This window comes from Limtongia smithiae, assembly GCF_038497785.1.
Source record: "Limtongia smithiae strain NRRL Y-17922 unplaced genomic scaffold V1518scaffold_1, whole genome shotgun sequence".
NCBI lineage: Eukaryota > Fungi > Ascomycota > Lipomycetes > Lipomycetales > Lipomycetaceae > Limtongia > Limtongia smithiae.
Genome location: NW_027117622.1, coordinates 2,732,291 through 2,747,978, shown reverse-complemented (window position 1 = coordinate 2,747,978; position 15,688 = coordinate 2,732,291). Strand labels below are relative to the sequence as shown.

Sequence of the window (15,688 nt, the reverse complement as noted above, 5' to 3'; positions counted from 1 at the left end):
TATCACCAGAACCACTCATCCCGCACTACGCTATGGACGACAGCGAGCTCCAAGCAATTCGACAGGCGCGGCTCGCAGAGCTGCAGCGGCGGCAAGGCTCTGCGCCACGGCCACCCCAGAACAGTGCCGGCGGTGCTGGTGCGTCCGACGAGCAGCGGTCAGTACTACTTTGTTCTTGCACACCAAATTCATTCAGCTGACGTGATGTAGAGCCAGCGAGGACGATGCACGTGCTGCAATGGTGCGAGCTACTACTTTTGAGCCTGGGTGGTGAGCACGTAGTGGACGCTGATGTTTGGCGACGACAGATTGCACAGATTCTCACGCCAACGGCACGCGAGCGCCTGTCGCGCATTCGCATCGTCAAGCAGCAGAAGGCCAAGGGGTGGGTGCTCTTACTTTTGCTGTCTTGACTGGGCTGTCTACTAAATTCTCTTTCCTCAGCGTCGAGGACCTGCTCATTCAGATGGCGCGCACCGGCCAAATCCGCAACCGTGTCGACGAAAGCGAGCTCATCAGCCTCCTCGACCAAATCTCGAAAGAGGAGACAAAGGCGCACGAAACAAAGATTGTGGTGGGTGCTGCTCTTCGGAATTACTCTTCGATTCGTGCGCGACTAACAGCGGCAGTACCAAACGCGTCGGTACGAACTCGACGACTCCGACGATGACCTCGACAACTTATAACCATGTCCCTTGTTATTTACAACCTAAATATACAGTCTATATGTATGCCAGAATGTGCGGCCATGTCCTGGTGCTCACTGTGATGCCCGTTCCTCCATCCCAATGCGTTTTTGCCGCGCGATATCTCGCACAAGCGACACGATTATTGCATTTACTGGCGTGTTCACGTCCATGACGCGGCCCGAGTCAACGATATACTTGTTCAGATGCCGCATATTCGAGTAGTTATCTTCCTTCGCCGAGTGCTCTGCGTCGTCACTGTCGTCGACTGTTCGTCTGGCAACATCAAGCACGCTCTCGAGTAACGGCTCCACGCTGAAGTTTGCCTGCAGCTCATACGGTGAAAAGTGCTGCTGCACCTCTGGCAGCTTGTGAAGTACTTTGACCGTTTCACGGATGATCAAGCGCGACGCTTCGCGCAGCTCTGTAAGCGGCACGCGCCCCTTCGGAGCGTTCACGATCGCCGAGATCGAGCCGATGCAGCTCTGGATTATCATCCGTCGGATCTGCTCTGTGATGATCTCTTTGTATGTAACCTCGACAGTCCCGAGCGCCTGAGCACTTACGAGCTTGTCGAGCAGCGTCTCTGTGTACCCGCGCCTGCCGCGGAGCCTTAGCTTCGATTCGTGCTGAAGTCCCAGCATCCTGTCTTCCTCTGTGTTGATCTTCTCCAGCGCACGTCGCAGCAGATGTATCCTCATCCTTTCGGTCTTGGAATGACGGCCCCGGGTGTTGACTTTCTTCAGTCTCCGTAGAACCCCAACTCTGCGTATTGCACTGACTTCGCCTGAAACCTCTACCCGCGGCACTTCTGCTACCATCAGGCTCCCGGAGCGCTTATACTCGACCACATCGTACTTGCCCTCTCGAACAGCCCTGCATTTGTGCGTGCTCAAACCGAGCAGCACCGTCGGCCGCGACACCGGCGACGACCACATCTTTCTGATATCGGCAAGCACACCGAGGTCTCCGTCAATTATGAGGACATTTGTAAGAGCGCTAATTCGGTGACGCAACGCCTTGAGCACGTGTAATATGTTGCCGGAGTTGCCGCAGATGATGATGTTCTGTATGGCGGAGGAGCCGTCGTGCATTGTTTGAGGTATATCCTGCGACGGTATTTTCTTGCTGGATTCAATTACATTGCTGCGATTCTCGCGTAATGTGAGAATTGAGCCTCCAGACTTGAACCAATTGAGTCGGCGTCTGTCCCGCGTCACTAACGTGACTGGCGGCGCCTTCGGCGCCTGGGTCAGCCCGAACGCAAGAAACATGCCGGTGTCGTTCCCTGCATAGACGTCTATGAACACAGCATTAGCACAGCGCGCCGCATGAAAATCCGATAACTCACATGTTCGTTGTCTTCGGCTCGCAAGAATATCCGATGTTCGTAGAGGTAGGCGGTTGGGTATCTGCGAGTCGATGTCCTTGTCGAGTCTGTATCGGAAGTGATGCTCGTACATACTGTACAGCGACTGCAACATCAAGAACCGGCGCTTCTTTGGACTCGGCATGCCCGCTGGGTACTTGACTCTGCTCTTTCTCTTCTTCTTGACCTGTCGCTTCCACCCGCGCACCGCCATACGCAGCTCCAGATACGTCGGCTCGGCGTCGAGGAACGCACGGCGCATGAGCTCCTCGCGCCAGGAGTACAGTCCGTCGCAGCGCGGTGCGGTCGTGGATATAGAGCGGCGGAATATTCGGGCCCGCGGTGACGGACGGGCGTTGTGTCTGCTGCTGGTGAGCCATGGGGCGAAAGTGTGGACGGTTGTCGGCGGAAGGCTATCAAGGTTGGTTGGCAGGCTCGTCGGGGACAGACTGGAAAGCGCTCTCCATGGTTGACGCCACGCCCAACGGTACATTCAAGCACTGGAGTGGGGAGGCCGTTACAGTGGTGGCTCTGGGGACTGGTTTGTGAAAGTGTTGGTGGTATGGTGGAATCTTCAGCCCCTCGTTGAACGCATTGCGAACTTGAATTTGATTCCTCGTGATATCGACTTCTCGTCCACCACCAATTGGACACAACGCCTGTTTACACATTCTTTATGATTCAATGCAATATGCCACTACATGCCTTATATACAGTCGTGATATAGCTCCCTGTCTAGCGCAGAACAGTCAATACCAAGCACGCTCTCCACAATTGCCCTCCGCTCGCTCGCCATCTCACCGCTTGCCAACACTTCAATGGCGTCTGCGAGCACGCTATTTGCCGGTGTATCTATCCCAAGCCTCTCCCCGGCTTCTCTTATATACCCGTTCAAATTTGCAATCTCGCTTACCCCCCTCTGCGCGAGAACATCCGCCCGCATCGAGGACACATTGAACCGCGTGGTCATCGCGACTGCGAGTACGACCTCGCGCAATCGCGCGGAGTTAAATATCACCTTTCGCGCCGCGTCGGAGAGTTGGTTTCGCAGCTCGGGGATTTGGCTGAGGACCGCCACTGCCTCCGCGATCACGAGGGCGGAGGCGTTACGCAGTTGTGGCGAGGTCGCGACGGCCCCGTTGGGGACATTGTAGAATGCGGTAAGCGGATTGATGCAGCAGTTGACGATCATCTTGTCGATTTGTGCTTTCAGCACGTCGGTGCAGGAAACGCAGTTCGCGTGTAGCAATGACGACTTGGTAAGTTCGGTAAGCATGTAGGTGTCATCGTCTCCTTTCTCGTCGTTCGGTTGAGAAGTAATAGTGTCCCATAACATTTTGGCAATTTCTATGGTGCCCACGCCTCTATGCTCGACGAGACACTCGCCACTTTCGGGCGGCATTGTGCATCCGTGCGTGTTGATCCCGATATATATCGACGGTCTCTCATTCTCCTCCCCCAGCGGCCATAACTTTGCCAGCTCGCCGTGTATGCCCATTCCATTCTGTAGAAGTAATATATTCGACCGCACCGAGATGGATTCCTTCAATGCGCTCAGTGCCGATACGACCTGTGTCGACTTCGTGCAGACCACAAGATCACGAATATCACGTCCTCGACAACGTGGTAACGCGATGGCCTCGAAACCGCTTGCATAGTCAGTTTGAATAGTCCCTGCGTCGTCGCGAGTTATGACGCCAATAGTCGACCCGGCGCTGGTGAAGTTGGCGGCCTGCGTTTCGTTCCGCAGTATCACAGATATCGAGGGCACGTCTGGCGCGGTGCGCAGGCCGTAGGCAATTAGACGGCCGATACTTCCAAGACCAAGAACATCTGTACGACATAGTTAGCATCTATGCAGAACTAGTTGCAAGGAGAGGTGATATATACATATTCTACGGGACGGGTCCATTCGTTGGAGTATGCCGCGACATTGGCGTCCGGCACTGACTGGTGGCGATTCTAAAGAGAAATCATGGGCGTTACAACCTGGCCGAACGTATCATCATGCTTGCCAAGCTGCTTCAACAAGGAGCTGCTGATAATATAATCCGTAAGTTGTGTGATTCATGCAGTGGCTATGTACAAAGATCATTCTACTCATTTCCTTCTTCTCATTCTGCCTCTGGACGGTGATACTACGTCACCCTCATATGCAACCTTCTTCTGCGCCTCCAGCATCAACCGTACAAACGTCGTTGCAGAGTCCCCTAAATTTGCATCTATCACCGATATCGTCGGGGCCGGCTTGCTTCTGAGCGCCGGTACGGTCTGTGACGGGAATGCTTGCCTTGTCCCGCTACTGGACAAGCGTGCCGCCTGTAATAACGCGGCTACCTGCTGTTGCCGAGTAGTCAGCACTGGTGCGGAAGTCATTATAGAACTCTCTGCAGCCTCCAGAAAAACCGTCGCAGACCGCGTCATAGCCGCCAGCGCTGTCTGCGCTGTATGCGCTGGCTCCGCCAGCATAGTTGTGCCCGTCACAGTCTCCAAGTCAATATTCTGAGACCCCGACAGCGGCGACAGCTTGAAGGCCCTCTTGGCTTCCTCAAACAAGTGTACTTCGTCGAACACACAATCGATCTCGTCCTCGGAAAGCCAGAGCCGCAAGTCGGGCGAGCTCTTGAGGTCCTTTGCCGCTTCGCGGAGGAGAATGAACGACGCAGTGCGAATGAACCGCAGCCGTTTCGGATCAGTGACGGCAACATCCACCGTACCACCGTCGCCGCCGCCGCCGCTGCTGCTGCTGCTTGTGTTGTGCACTCGTATCAGCTGCGTGATCGACGAGCGGCAGAAGTCGATAAGGGACCGGACGACATCGTCGCGGAGTGCATGCTGGGCAGGACCAAGTTGTATCCGCTGGGAGTTGGTGTTGCAGCGCACTTCTTTAATCGCAGCGGCGACATGGTGCGTGAGGCGGGGGCCGGGCCGCAGGGTCATTGGTGTTGGTCCATGGCACGGATGAGATGTGGGTGTGAATCAAAAAGTTGTGGAGGGAGCGCTGATGGAAGTGGCGCCCAACACCGCCACACCCTGCCTTCGTTATAACTTTCTCGACCGCAAACGTATTTTTGGAGCATATTCCGTAAGATATTTTAAAATGTACAAAGAAAGGTATATACAAGTTATCGTCAAATCAGAAGTTTAACAAAATCCTTGAACTTCGGTCTTTCCGCCCGTCTCCCGCGGCATGGCCTCCGTGACGACGGTAACGTCGAGCTCAACCAGGCCAACTTCACAGTCCATGCCGCACATCTCCACTTTTTCATCCGCGCGCAGGCGAAGTCCAGGTATCCGATTGATAACATGGCAAATGATGGTCGATACAACGAACGAATATCCAGCGCACGCACAAATGTATGCAATCTGCTTGCCGAGCACCACCCAGTTGCGGTTCAGCCAGCCACCGGCCACTCCGAGGGTGGCGCCGTCCGAGGCGATGATGGAGTCCATGGCAAAAAATGCGTTCCAAAGTAATCCGATAATGCCGGCGACGCCATGTTCCACGAGGATGTCCATGGAGTCGTCGATGCGGAGCCAGGTCTTGAATCTGGGCTGCGTTCCGAGGTAGCAGATCGGGCCAGTGACGAGTCCGAGCACGGCTGAGGACCAGAAAGAGATCATACCGGAGGTAGGTGTGGCGGCGACGAGACCGGAGATGATGCCAGAGCTCAAGGCGACTGGATGCACGCGCGATTGGCGGACGAAGTCGATGAGACACCACGAGAGCATCGCGGTCACGGCCGTGGAACTCGAGTTGAAGCACGCGTACAGCGCCTTGAAATTTGCACCAAGCGACGACGCGCCATTGAACGCAAGCCAGCCGAACCAAAGAAAGAGGGTGCCAATGGCGACGCGGATGAGGTCGTGCGGATGTGAATTTGCGCGAGTGCGCTCCAATCGGGGACCTAGCACCCAGGCATAGGCGAGTCCGCTGAAGCCAGATCCGATCTCAACGGGGCCGCCGCCAGCGTAGTCGAGAACACCAAATTTGGCCGCCCATCCGTTGCTATTCCAGATCCAGCACGTGAGCGGGCAGTAGACCAATGTAGCCCAAACGAAGCAGAAGGCGAAAACTGGGATAAGACGTCCGCGCTCGGCGGACGCGCCGACGATAATCGCGCCGGTGACGGCACAAAACAAGCCCTGAAACATGACGAATAGGATCTCCGGGATCTCGGGCCCATTGGTGAGCGTGTTGAATGCAATGTTGCGAAGCCCAAATTGCTGAAGATTGCCGATAAATCCGTTGGTTGCTGTAGACGAGAATGCGAGTGAGTAGCCCCAAAAATACCACTGGAACATGCACACAGCCGCAGCCACCATACACAATACAACGAGCGAGGTGGAGGACTTGCGTGGAACTAGACCGGAGTAGAGGCATGCGAGGCCGGGGATCATAGTGAAAACTGCGGAGTAGGACACTAGGACGTAAGCCACGTCGCCAGTGTTGTATTCAAGCAACGGCACTTCCTCGGTAGTGTTGGAAGCCATAGTGTAAGGCCCGGCCGGGCGCGGCGGGGAGGGTTGGTAAGGGCGTAGGGAAGAGGGTGATCAAAGAGGCAGAGATCATGGCGAGATTAGGTACTTATACCAGAGCCGGTGGGTGGCAAGCTGCAAATCTCGCGGCGATATACGAAATCATAGGACAGTGGTGATATGTGTGGCTTCCACCGGAGACGGAAGATGGTGGAAGGAAGGCGTCGTTGCCCCGGCCAGGCACGTGTAATTTTTCACGGATTGCCGACGGCGATACCAAGTGTCTGCCAAAAGAAGTGAGGAAAAGCATGTGCAGGATCAGAGACCACGGTTGGTGAGTGCTGGTGATGACAACTTGATTGGTGCAAGCGATATATACACTATGGCGCAAAAGAGACGACCCAAACTCCAAGAACTCAGTCTAAAGCATTCAAAAATAACAGATGGCATGCAGTGCAGGAAAGCTGGGGTTCTCGACCTGCCACTTTGTGAGGACGTCAAGCATGACTGTCTCGATCTCGGGGGCTTTCTGAGCGGCGGTGGTGAGCATATCCGCGAGACGGAGAATGGCCTTCGCACCGATAGCGGCCTCATCCTGATTGTCGCGGATGTCGATGTTGATGACGTGCACGAGACGGTTGAGACGTTGGCCGCGGTTGAGCAGGTCGTCGCAGACGGCGTCAAAGCAGCGCTCCTCGCATGTGACGACAATGTCGAAGGTTGCCCGCTGCTCTTGCCACCGCTCCGGCGCGCGCTTGATGTGGCGATTGCGGTCGATCATGGAGAGCACGCCATTTTGCGTGTACAGCCGCAGGTCTTTGGCGGTGAGTTCGTTGTAGATGTCTTCGTACGGCGTGCCAAACATGTAGATGTTGGGGCGGTCGATAGAGGGGCCGGGCAGGCGCACGGCGGAGCCAGTTCCGAAAGAGGCGACGTCGTAGCCGGCCGCATGAAGAACCTTGTGGGCCTCCATCGAGCGGTTCTGGTTTGACGCGCAGACAGTGCAGAAGCGTAGGGACTCAGGCATGGCGGTGTGGGTGGAGTTTGACGACAGTGAAGGTCTGTTGCTGGTTGTGAACATGACTACAAACCCCTTCAGGGCGTCTGCATGAGTGCTGTCGGGCAAGTCACGCAGTGCGACCCCCATTGCCGGCCAGAAGCTGCTCGAGGCCAATTCCCTTGGATGATAGTCGTCTGAACGGCATTGCCCGGCGACTAGTGCTGGAACTTGGGTAAATCAATGGCACGGTGGGTGGCTGGCCAAAGGGCGCATGCACATGAAAGATAAACAGAGCCCCACAACAAACACTCCACCTTCACGGCTCCTCACCTCTCCATAACGACTTATCCCGGCTACCCCCTTTCCCGCCGCCCACCGTGCAGTCGAAATCCTTCCCCATCGTCGAATACGCCGCTTCCGCCGACGACGATCCCGCAGCGCCGCCTCCGCCGTACACCCCGTTGCCCGCGCTCGCCGCCATGGCCGCGCCCTCCTTCGGCGCCGCTGCTCCGGACGCCGCCGCCTCGGTCATCACCCAGGTTCACGCTCAGGCACCCGCACTCTTCCCCGGCTTCGTCTCAGCGACCACCGCTCCCGACTCCATCATCACGCTCGATCTCCGCGGCCACAACTTCTACCTCCCCCGCGAGGAACTCATGAGCCTCCCCGAGTCTATCCTGCTCGGACTCTTCCCGAACGGCGTCTTTGTCGACGGCCAGGGTCATATGGTCTCCACCATCTCCTCCGCCAGCGTCCTCGCCATAGACTTCTCGCCTCAATGTCTTCAGTATGTCCTAGACACTTTCCGCACCGCGGCGAAATCTCTGCAGCCATCCCCTACTGCGTCGCCTTTGTCGTCGCCACTGGGTGGACCCGCTGCCGCAGCCTCTTCGCCTGCCGCCATCCTCGCTGCCAAGCCCGCCATCATTATCTTGCAGGAGGATCTGGACTACTACATCATCCCTCCTTCCACAATCCGCCACTACCACCATATTGCGTCACCCTCATCTCCCTCCCCGGTGAGCCCCACATCCTCCTCTCGACGACTCTCGCGCATACTGCACTACTCGCATTCCCACCACGACAGCAGCAGCTCCTCGTTCCGGCTGCCCTCGGCAGAGCACCCTGTTCATCTCCCCGTCGCATACGATCCGCTCTACAAGGACGACTACACCCTCGAGTCACCCAATTTCGCGGACATGGTCCAGCTTAAAATCGGCGTCGCCAAGAAACTACTCTGCGAGCGTGGCATCTTCTCTGCTCTCAAGCGTGCTCGCCAATTGGCTGAACATCCGTCCCAGCCCGCCGCCGCCTCTGGTACAACCGCTTCTTCTTCACCAACGACGACCGAATTGCCACACGGCGAAACGCCCGAGCATTTCAAAGCCGCTGGTACCGCCGAGAAGCACCTTCTTGATATGCTGTGTTCCTCTGGATTTCATCCCAAGGACGAGTGGGGTTTCCGAGAACGCGAGCCTGGCAAGACGGTCATCAGCTCCCTCGCGCTGGTTCGTCTACTTGCCACAACGCCAGCTCCTGTTCCCGCAGGATCTGAACTCAATGAGCTCGCCACCGACCATGCGCAGGAAGAGATTCTTAACCCCATGGCGCAGAAGCTTCTTCTGTTCTGGCGAAAGCCGGCGAGAAAATGCTGGTGGGATCAATTAACTCTAACGGGAGTTGACGGCTTCGATCCCGAGTTGGAAATCAAGGTGCACGTGCGGCGAATGTGGACTCTGGAGCTTTCCGTCATCGGTGTTCACTAAATCTACAAAGACATGCAAACATGCATGTCAGATACCAGATGCATGCATATACAATCACCGCCTGTAGTACGCATTATTCGTTCACATTCATTCATTGCACACACACATATATGTACATACACAGCTGTACATACATAGATCATGCATCATACCTCATACCAGCATATAACATATCTTCTTTTGTTGCTTAATCACGGACCTGTTTTTGGTATTGTACTGTTTGTTGGTGTTTTGGGGTTATCTCTAATTTGCATCCATTATGTCCTTGTCGTTTGCATGTACTCTACCACATTGTTTCCCTAGATTCTTAATACTCTTGCGCGTCATATGAGACCGCCTGCTGCATCTATTGCTCCCCATTGGTTGCGTAGATGCTGTTCATCAATCAATCGCTGTCTACAGAGACTTACGCTCTGTGCTGGCGGGCTTTCTGTCGTTCTACTAGCTTTATCAGCAGCGATTTAAATAAATGTCCTCCCAAAATTAGGCACACTTATCGGCATCAAAAAACTGGTGCAACAAACTTTCATATATACAGGGACCAAAAAAATATCGGGCCGAGCTGGGAATTGAACCCAGGACCACTCGCACCCAAAGCGAGTATCATACTACTAGACCACACGGCCAACTTTAAGAAAATCTCTTGTACAGTATTTCATACTGCAGCATTTAGGAAGGGTAAGATCACGTGGTCTAATTTGCTTGACATATTTAGCGATGATGTTGCTATTTCTATTTGAAGTAAGACTAATTAGAAGCGTGTATTTCATGAACTCGAATCCCGAGTCTCGCCTATACGCGTCGGCGTAAATTTCATTATGTTTTGTGCCAAGTAGTGATGACATCTCACTTTGAAGCCTTAGGAGTTTGCAAATTCCTCCCAACTTCAAATGCTCAAGCGCAAGTTCGCGACCAACCTACCTCGCTGGTTCGCTCTCGCCGTCTCACTATGGCTCTGAAACGGTTTCAGAACAAGAAGAAAAGGTATGCTATTTTAGTGTAGTTGAGGAATTGCTTATGTCTAACCGTGGGCTAGAGTCCCAGGCTCGCGAAGAGAAAGGCAGCACTCGCCGCCCGTCATCGACAAGAAAGCGCTACGCGCGAAGAAATACAGCCTCGAGATCACAGGCTCGAAAGAGAACGACTTCAATGCGGGTTCCAAATGCAAGCCAGGTACTAACTCGTCGACGAATACAACGGCAGTTTTAGAGAAAGCAAAGCCAGCCCGTAGAGATGGAGCAATTCAGATCAAGCAAAGGAAGAAAGTTGGCAAGTCTATGGACGACACGAAGGGCGGCACGACACCGCGTGCGTTCTTGCACGTGCTACAACGAATGGGCGTGCCGGTACCAGCTCAGCAAGCTGGCGATGCAGTTAACGGCGGTGCTAATGATAATGACACCAAGAAGCGAACTTCCTCTGCGACAGAATCTGCAGAATCAAAGAAGAAGACGCCGATGAAGCAGCAGACCAAGGCCGCGGCGGAAGCGGCAGCGAAATTAGAGCGCGAGAAGCAGTTGAGATCGTTAAGTATTCAGCCGGGCGAGTCCTTTGCCGAGTTCTCACGCCGCGTCGATACGCAACTGCCCGTAATCCGCGCGCGGTCAGGTGTACCTTCGGCCGCAGCTGTGCGGCAGCAACGAAAACGCGAAAAGGCCATCGCGAACGGCCAAGTATTTCCGTCAAAATCCAAGGGCAATGACGCTGACGTTGACGCCGACGGCTCCGTCGATTACAGCGACGACGAGGCTGAGGAGCGACGGTATCAGGAGCTTAAGTCGAAGCGCTCACGCTCGCCAGATCCATGGAAGAAGCTCACGCGGCCGCCGCCACCGGCGTTTGGTGAGATTGCGGAAGCACCGCCGGTGTTGAGTGCACCGACGAAGAAAACGATTAACGTGCCAAAGGCGTCCGGTACGCTTGCTGAGCGCATGGTGCTCGAAGCTGAACGCGAGCGGGTCATAAACCGGTATAGAGGCATTGTCGACAAGCGGCAACAGGATAGATTTGGAGATAAATAAAAGTACTTTGTATATTAGTTCACAAAATAATCAACTGCCTTGTATCATAGAATTACAGACACACATACTATTGTATATGCGCAAATTAGCTAAAAATACAAAGCTAGAGGCATCATGTTTACATCACGTCTTCTATTTCGTAGCTGTCACAGCGAGAAGAGGAGCTAGTTCCTTGACGATGCGTTCCAACGCTGGTCCCAGAGCACGGGCATTGAGTACCAGACGAGCAGCATGCTTCTTGTCAATAGATGAACCGATGATGCCAACAACGATCTTGCCCGCAAGCTCGCAGAGTTCGAGCTCTGCCTTCATCTTCTGCAAAACTTTCTGCGTCACAACATCCTGCCCGACCACGCCTTCATCGCCAGGGGTTTCTTCCTCGTTGATTTCCATATCCTCGTTCTCCTCCTCGTCATCGTCCGACTTGTCACTTCCGCCTTCTTCGGCATCTGCCTCTGCGTCATCAGCGCCACCATCTTTGAGCTTCCGAGCTTTGGTCAACAACTTTGCGCCAATCAATTTCCCGTAGACTTTCTCGTCGGTCACAAACATCTTCATCACGGCCTTCTGGTTCGCGGCAGACAGCGTGAGTGCAAGACCATCGACATTCGCGCCTTCTTGTCTGTCGTAAATGTTCAGCGAAGTGACGACATCAATGATGGCTAGACAAGCCTATATTTCTCCAAGTTAGTAACACGATAATCAACTACACGAAGTACAATACATACCATAAGTCTCAAATTTTTGTTAACATCCGACAACTGCAAAATATCGGAAAAGTTGGAAATGATATTGTGGAGCAAATTCACGTTATCAAGAGCAATATGCGAGTCCATTGATTTTTTTATTGTCCACATGCTGTAGTATCGCAGCAATGAAGTAACTTCGATTAGAACGACGATCTCGCTCTCCCTATTCAGGGAAGAGCGACCCAGCAATGTGCAACAAGACTCTGCAGTTGTATTATCCACCGGCTCGGAAATATCAACGACCGGCGCAAGATGCACAAGTTTGCTGAGAATAACGTAAGTCTTTGAAATAGTTTCTTCGCTTAGCAACGCAGTGTCAAGGTCGGGTACGTCGTTCATGATATGGCGGAATTGCACCACAAGATCATCAAGCAGATCATGAGTAACCGTATCCACGGTATCCGACAAATATTCGCACTTGAGTCCCGCAGCTGCAGCATAAGCGAACTCTCTAATTAGCGCCGCGTCATTAAACGTCATAAAGTATTCCGCAAACTTGTGCAAAACAGTCTCATATGTTATCTTCTGTCGCAACCGAGTATAACCATCCAAATTGATGATGTTGTGTAATCGAATAACGTTACGTGCCGTGTCTGGATCCGCAGAAAACTTCGCCATTAGCCGCGGCATCAGTGCAATCAACTTGCCCGTCATTTCATCAACAAGTTCGGCGCGTTCAGCCGCAACGACCTTCATGCGACGATCTAGAGGCGCCTCAAGAATTGCCATCGCAGCTCTGACGGCTCCAGTCACGATCTCTAGGATGATATGCTCCTGCTGAGTAGTCAGGCTGATGCACTTTCTGATCCGGTTAGTGATGGAATCGTCGTCCAAATCCGCCGACACTGAGTGATCGTAAAGTGCATAGTCGACAATTTGCGTCCAATCCTGTTACCGATTAGCAAGAGTCGAAAGTAGAAGAATCACATAAACATACTGGCATGGAAGGTAGCTGTTCCCACAGCGATTGAGCGGCAATAGAAAAACGGGATTCGGTACTGCCGCTGATGTAGGCTTCTAACTTCGACAACTTGATTGGATTTCCGATGCTGCCCGTGTCATTAAACGACTCAAATGACTCGACAATAGTCTTGAGCAAAAACCATGACTTGTGAATTTTGGAGTGTGAATTAATTTCTCGTGGACTTTCCTCGGAATCTTCTTGGTTTTCAATCTCGTCTTCATCTCTGGCGAGGTGATCACGGACTTCAGACTCACTACCAAGCTCTCCCAATATCTCGGAGGATGCTTCTCTAACACTTGATAAAAAGAAGCCTGCGGCCGCCTTTCGTACGTGCGGGTTAGTGTCAAAGCAAAGACCGCAAACTTCGTCAATATCTTCTTGCTCCAGAAATCCCACAGCTCTGACTGACTCCAATAGTCCAACGGCAGCAATGCGGACTGAGTGATCAACATCTTGCAATGCGATTTCAATCAGTCGTGGTCTAAACCGTTCTGTAAACTGCCGAAGACCGCCAATGTAATAACTGTCTCCGTAAAGTTTGCCCAGGCCTTTGATAACGGCAAGACGAGTAGCAGCCTGAGCATCGGACAACATCCAACCCATGTAACGTAAATATTGCCCTTCAAAGAAAGTATCTGGAAAAGTCTCCATCCACTTGCCGAGTTCACGCATGCATTCAGTCCGAATCTTGAAGTCGATGTCGCGATAGCGGTGAACGAAAATTGTATCGAAAATGTCGTGCATGATTTCATCAATGACTTCCATCTTCTGAGCATAGTCGTCAACGGTACCCTGTAACTTCTGGACCTTGTCTTTCACGGGTCGTGCTTTCTCGTTCTCCTTCTCGAGCAACTTTGTCGCACTTCCAGTCGTCTTAGCAATTTTGGCCGCGATTTCACATAAGCGCGTCAAAATGCACAGACCGATAGTCGTTGATGTATGCCGAAATGGTCGGAGAGTCGAACTAGACATTGCTGTAATCCATATCCGCAAACTTTCCATCAGAGACGGATCATTGTAAAGCAACTCGCGATCAGCGCTCTTGCTCACAACTTCACCGAAAAACTTAAGTAGATTGACGCGAAATCCCTTGAACTCAGGTTTCTTGCTAGCGAGTGGGTACTCTGCTCCTTGGGTCTGAACACTCGTTAGTCGTCGTGACGTCAACGAGACGCGCGGATATTTACCTTTCCAAATACTTCTTGAATCTGGGCGAGTGTTTGCGCTGCAGAGTCTTGATCTTCAACGTCGTAAGCGGTGACAGTCAGGTTAGAGCCACAACACTAACAGTGTCCATTAGCGAGAGCATATATCAAGTAACCGGGCGCACACACCTGTATGATGAAGTTGACCATCTCTTGTAGCGCAGCAGTCTTATCCTTCTCGTAGGAATGAATCCAGTCAATTGCTATATCCGGTAGTGCGGTGTCAGGATCCTTCACAGCCTCTACGCACGACTGTTAGTGGGTGCCACTAACGGGACAAAAGGGTCAGTGGCAGTTACCAAACAGCAGATTCTCAGTTATCTCCTTGGATGACGTTTCACTTGAATCAATCGTCGCATTGGACGCGCGTTTGCGCATAGTATTGGTTGACTTGGAGTTTTTGACACGACCCATCGTGTTGGCTGATGCCGCCTTTGGCATACGACCTCGCCGCTTAAAAGGCGGTGTCGCGTCCTGATCATCGTAGCTGTCGTTGCTGCTATCGGACTCTGAAATAGGCTCGCTGCCTCCGGAATCGCTCTCAGGCGGCGGGTTCACGATCGGCTTGCGCTGTGGAGCAGCGCGCTTCCGTTCTGAGACGTGTTAATAACCGTGACTGTAAATGTACTACACACGAGAGAACTTACTCGGAGCTTGCTTCTTCGACTCAGCTTCTTTTGCAGCAGCAGCTTCCGCCTTAGTTTTAGCATTCACCGTCTTCGCAGCGGTCTTTGCTGCCTTCCGCCGCGGCTGCTTAGCGCCCAACTCCTTCTGCTTCTGAGACTGCGCTCGGTTGATACGAAAGCGACGCGCGCCATCAAGCACATTGCCCACGACATTGGTGTTGTCCACGTCGCTGTCTTCTGCGCTTGAATTCTCATCATTAGAATGTCCTTTAGGTCTGTTGATATTCTTGGTCGCAGTATTGCCGGAGTCATCTGCTGACGAATCTGATTCGACTGTCGCCACTGATTTCGGGAGACGCGTTCGAGGCATCGTGACTGAAGGCATTTGAGGGCAGCCAGAGTTCTGAAAAGTCGCCTCAAATAGTGAATCGGTAAAAATTTGCGCACGCGAAGTACTGTCAAGACAGTCAGGCGTGGTGTTTGCGTACGCGAGACGCTGGGCAACGCGGAGAGTGGGAGAAGCAAGCGAGGTCTAAACAAGACGCGGAATGCACGCGTCGACGCGACTCTCCGCGAAGCCGCACCCCCTCCTCCCTACCAGTACCACACATCTGTCCACAGCAACAGCCCATGTTTTTTTGGCGCTTCAGAATTTCGTGTTAAGAGACAGTCATTGTATATTAGGTAGAGTCTTTAGTTTATATCCAATACCTTCCACATAAGTTGTGGCGGCATCAATCCTCTTCGGCGCACTGCCAACTACCAGAGCCATCCCATCGGTAGATATTTGCATCAATTCGGCAACCCCTTGCATATTGCGAAA

The 15,688-nt window shown here is 53.1% G+C and overlaps 9 protein-coding genes and 1 non-coding gene across 10 annotated transcripts; 3 read left to right on the top strand and 7 right to left on the bottom strand.

Annotated features, from left to right (window-relative positions):
• The first annotated feature begins 13 nt into the window (after positions 1-13).
• Positions 14-916, top strand: V1518DRAFT_411097 (PDCD5-related protein). Its single transcript, XM_066902765.1, has 5 exons — positions 14-157; positions 211-241; positions 309-385; positions 445-574; positions 630-916. The coding sequence occupies exons 1-5, from the start codon at positions 33-35 to the stop codon at positions 684-686; spliced, it is 420 nt and encodes a 139-aa protein (XP_066762780.1). The 5' UTR covers positions 14-32; the 3' UTR covers positions 687-916.
• On the bottom strand, positions 681-2,640 carry V1518DRAFT_411096 (uncharacterized protein). The gene is made up of 2 exons (XM_066902764.1): positions 2,038-2,640; positions 681-1,986 (listed from the first exon to the last, which is right to left on the bottom strand). Exons 1-2 carry the CDS (start codon positions 2,546-2,548, stop codon positions 761-763), a joined length of 1,737 nt encoding a protein of 578 aa, XP_066762779.1. The 5' UTR covers positions 2,549-2,640; the 3' UTR covers positions 681-760.
• A 7-nt stretch (positions 2,641-2,647) lies between these two features.
• On the bottom strand, positions 2,648-4,128 carry V1518DRAFT_411093 (ketopantoate reductase PanE/ApbA C terminal-domain-containing protein). The gene is made up of 2 exons (XM_066902763.1): positions 3,946-4,128; positions 2,648-3,888 (listed from the first exon to the last, which is right to left on the bottom strand). The coding sequence occupies exons 1-2, from the start codon at positions 3,965-3,967 to the stop codon at positions 2,762-2,764; spliced, it is 1,149 nt and encodes a 382-aa protein (XP_066762778.1). The 5' UTR covers positions 3,968-4,128; the 3' UTR covers positions 2,648-2,761.
• On the bottom strand, positions 4,107-5,057 carry V1518DRAFT_411091 (uncharacterized protein). The gene has a single exon (XM_066902762.1). It carries the CDS (start codon positions 4,993-4,995, stop codon positions 4,156-4,158), a length of 840 nt encoding a protein of 279 aa, XP_066762777.1. The 5' UTR covers positions 4,996-5,057; the 3' UTR covers positions 4,107-4,155.
• Positions 4,808-6,273, bottom strand: V1518DRAFT_411090 (ammonium transporter AmtB-like domain-containing protein). Its single transcript, XM_066902761.1, has one exon. It carries the CDS (start codon positions 6,208-6,210, stop codon positions 5,200-5,202), a length of 1,011 nt encoding a protein of 336 aa, XP_066762776.1. The 5' UTR covers positions 6,211-6,273; the 3' UTR covers positions 4,808-5,199.
• Positions 6,274-6,964: 691 nt separating this feature from the next.
• Positions 6,965-7,561, bottom strand: V1518DRAFT_403671 (RNA polymerase II subunit A; the record flags this gene model as incomplete). Its single annotated transcript, XM_066901873.1, has 1 exon — positions 6,965-7,561. One exon carries the CDS (start codon positions 7,559-7,561, stop codon positions 6,965-6,967), a length of 597 nt encoding a protein of 198 aa, XP_066762775.1.
• Positions 7,562-7,692: 131 nt separating this feature from the next.
• V1518DRAFT_411088 (uncharacterized protein) lies at positions 7,693-9,778 on the top strand. Its single transcript, XM_066902760.1, has one exon. The coding sequence runs from the start codon at positions 8,014-8,016 to the stop codon at positions 9,298-9,300; it is 1,287 nt and encodes a 428-aa protein (XP_066762774.1). The 5' UTR covers positions 7,693-8,013; the 3' UTR covers positions 9,301-9,778.
• A 76-nt stretch (positions 9,779-9,854) lies between these two features.
• On the bottom strand, positions 9,855-9,926 carry V1518DRAFT_t7. Its single transcript has one exon. It is a non-coding gene; the product is annotated as a tRNA-Pro (tRNA).
• Positions 9,927-10,249: 323 nt separating this feature from the next.
• On the top strand, positions 10,250-11,321 carry V1518DRAFT_425325 (uncharacterized protein; the record flags this gene model as incomplete). Its single annotated transcript, XM_066905911.1, has 2 exons — positions 10,250-10,284; positions 10,337-11,321. The coding sequence occupies 2 exons, from the start codon at positions 10,250-10,252 to the stop codon at positions 11,319-11,321; spliced, it is 1,020 nt and encodes a 339-aa protein (XP_066762773.1).
• Positions 11,315-15,403, bottom strand: V1518DRAFT_411086 (uncharacterized protein). The gene is made up of 7 exons (XM_066902759.1): positions 14,887-15,403; positions 14,539-14,832; positions 14,369-14,481; positions 14,222-14,317; positions 13,008-14,171; positions 12,050-12,958; positions 11,315-11,993 (listed from the first exon to the last, which is right to left on the bottom strand). Exons 1-7 carry the CDS (start codon positions 15,248-15,250, stop codon positions 11,454-11,456), a joined length of 3,480 nt encoding a protein of 1,159 aa, XP_066762772.1. The 5' UTR covers positions 15,251-15,403; the 3' UTR covers positions 11,315-11,453.
• Between the last annotated feature and the right edge of the window lie 285 nt (positions 15,404-15,688).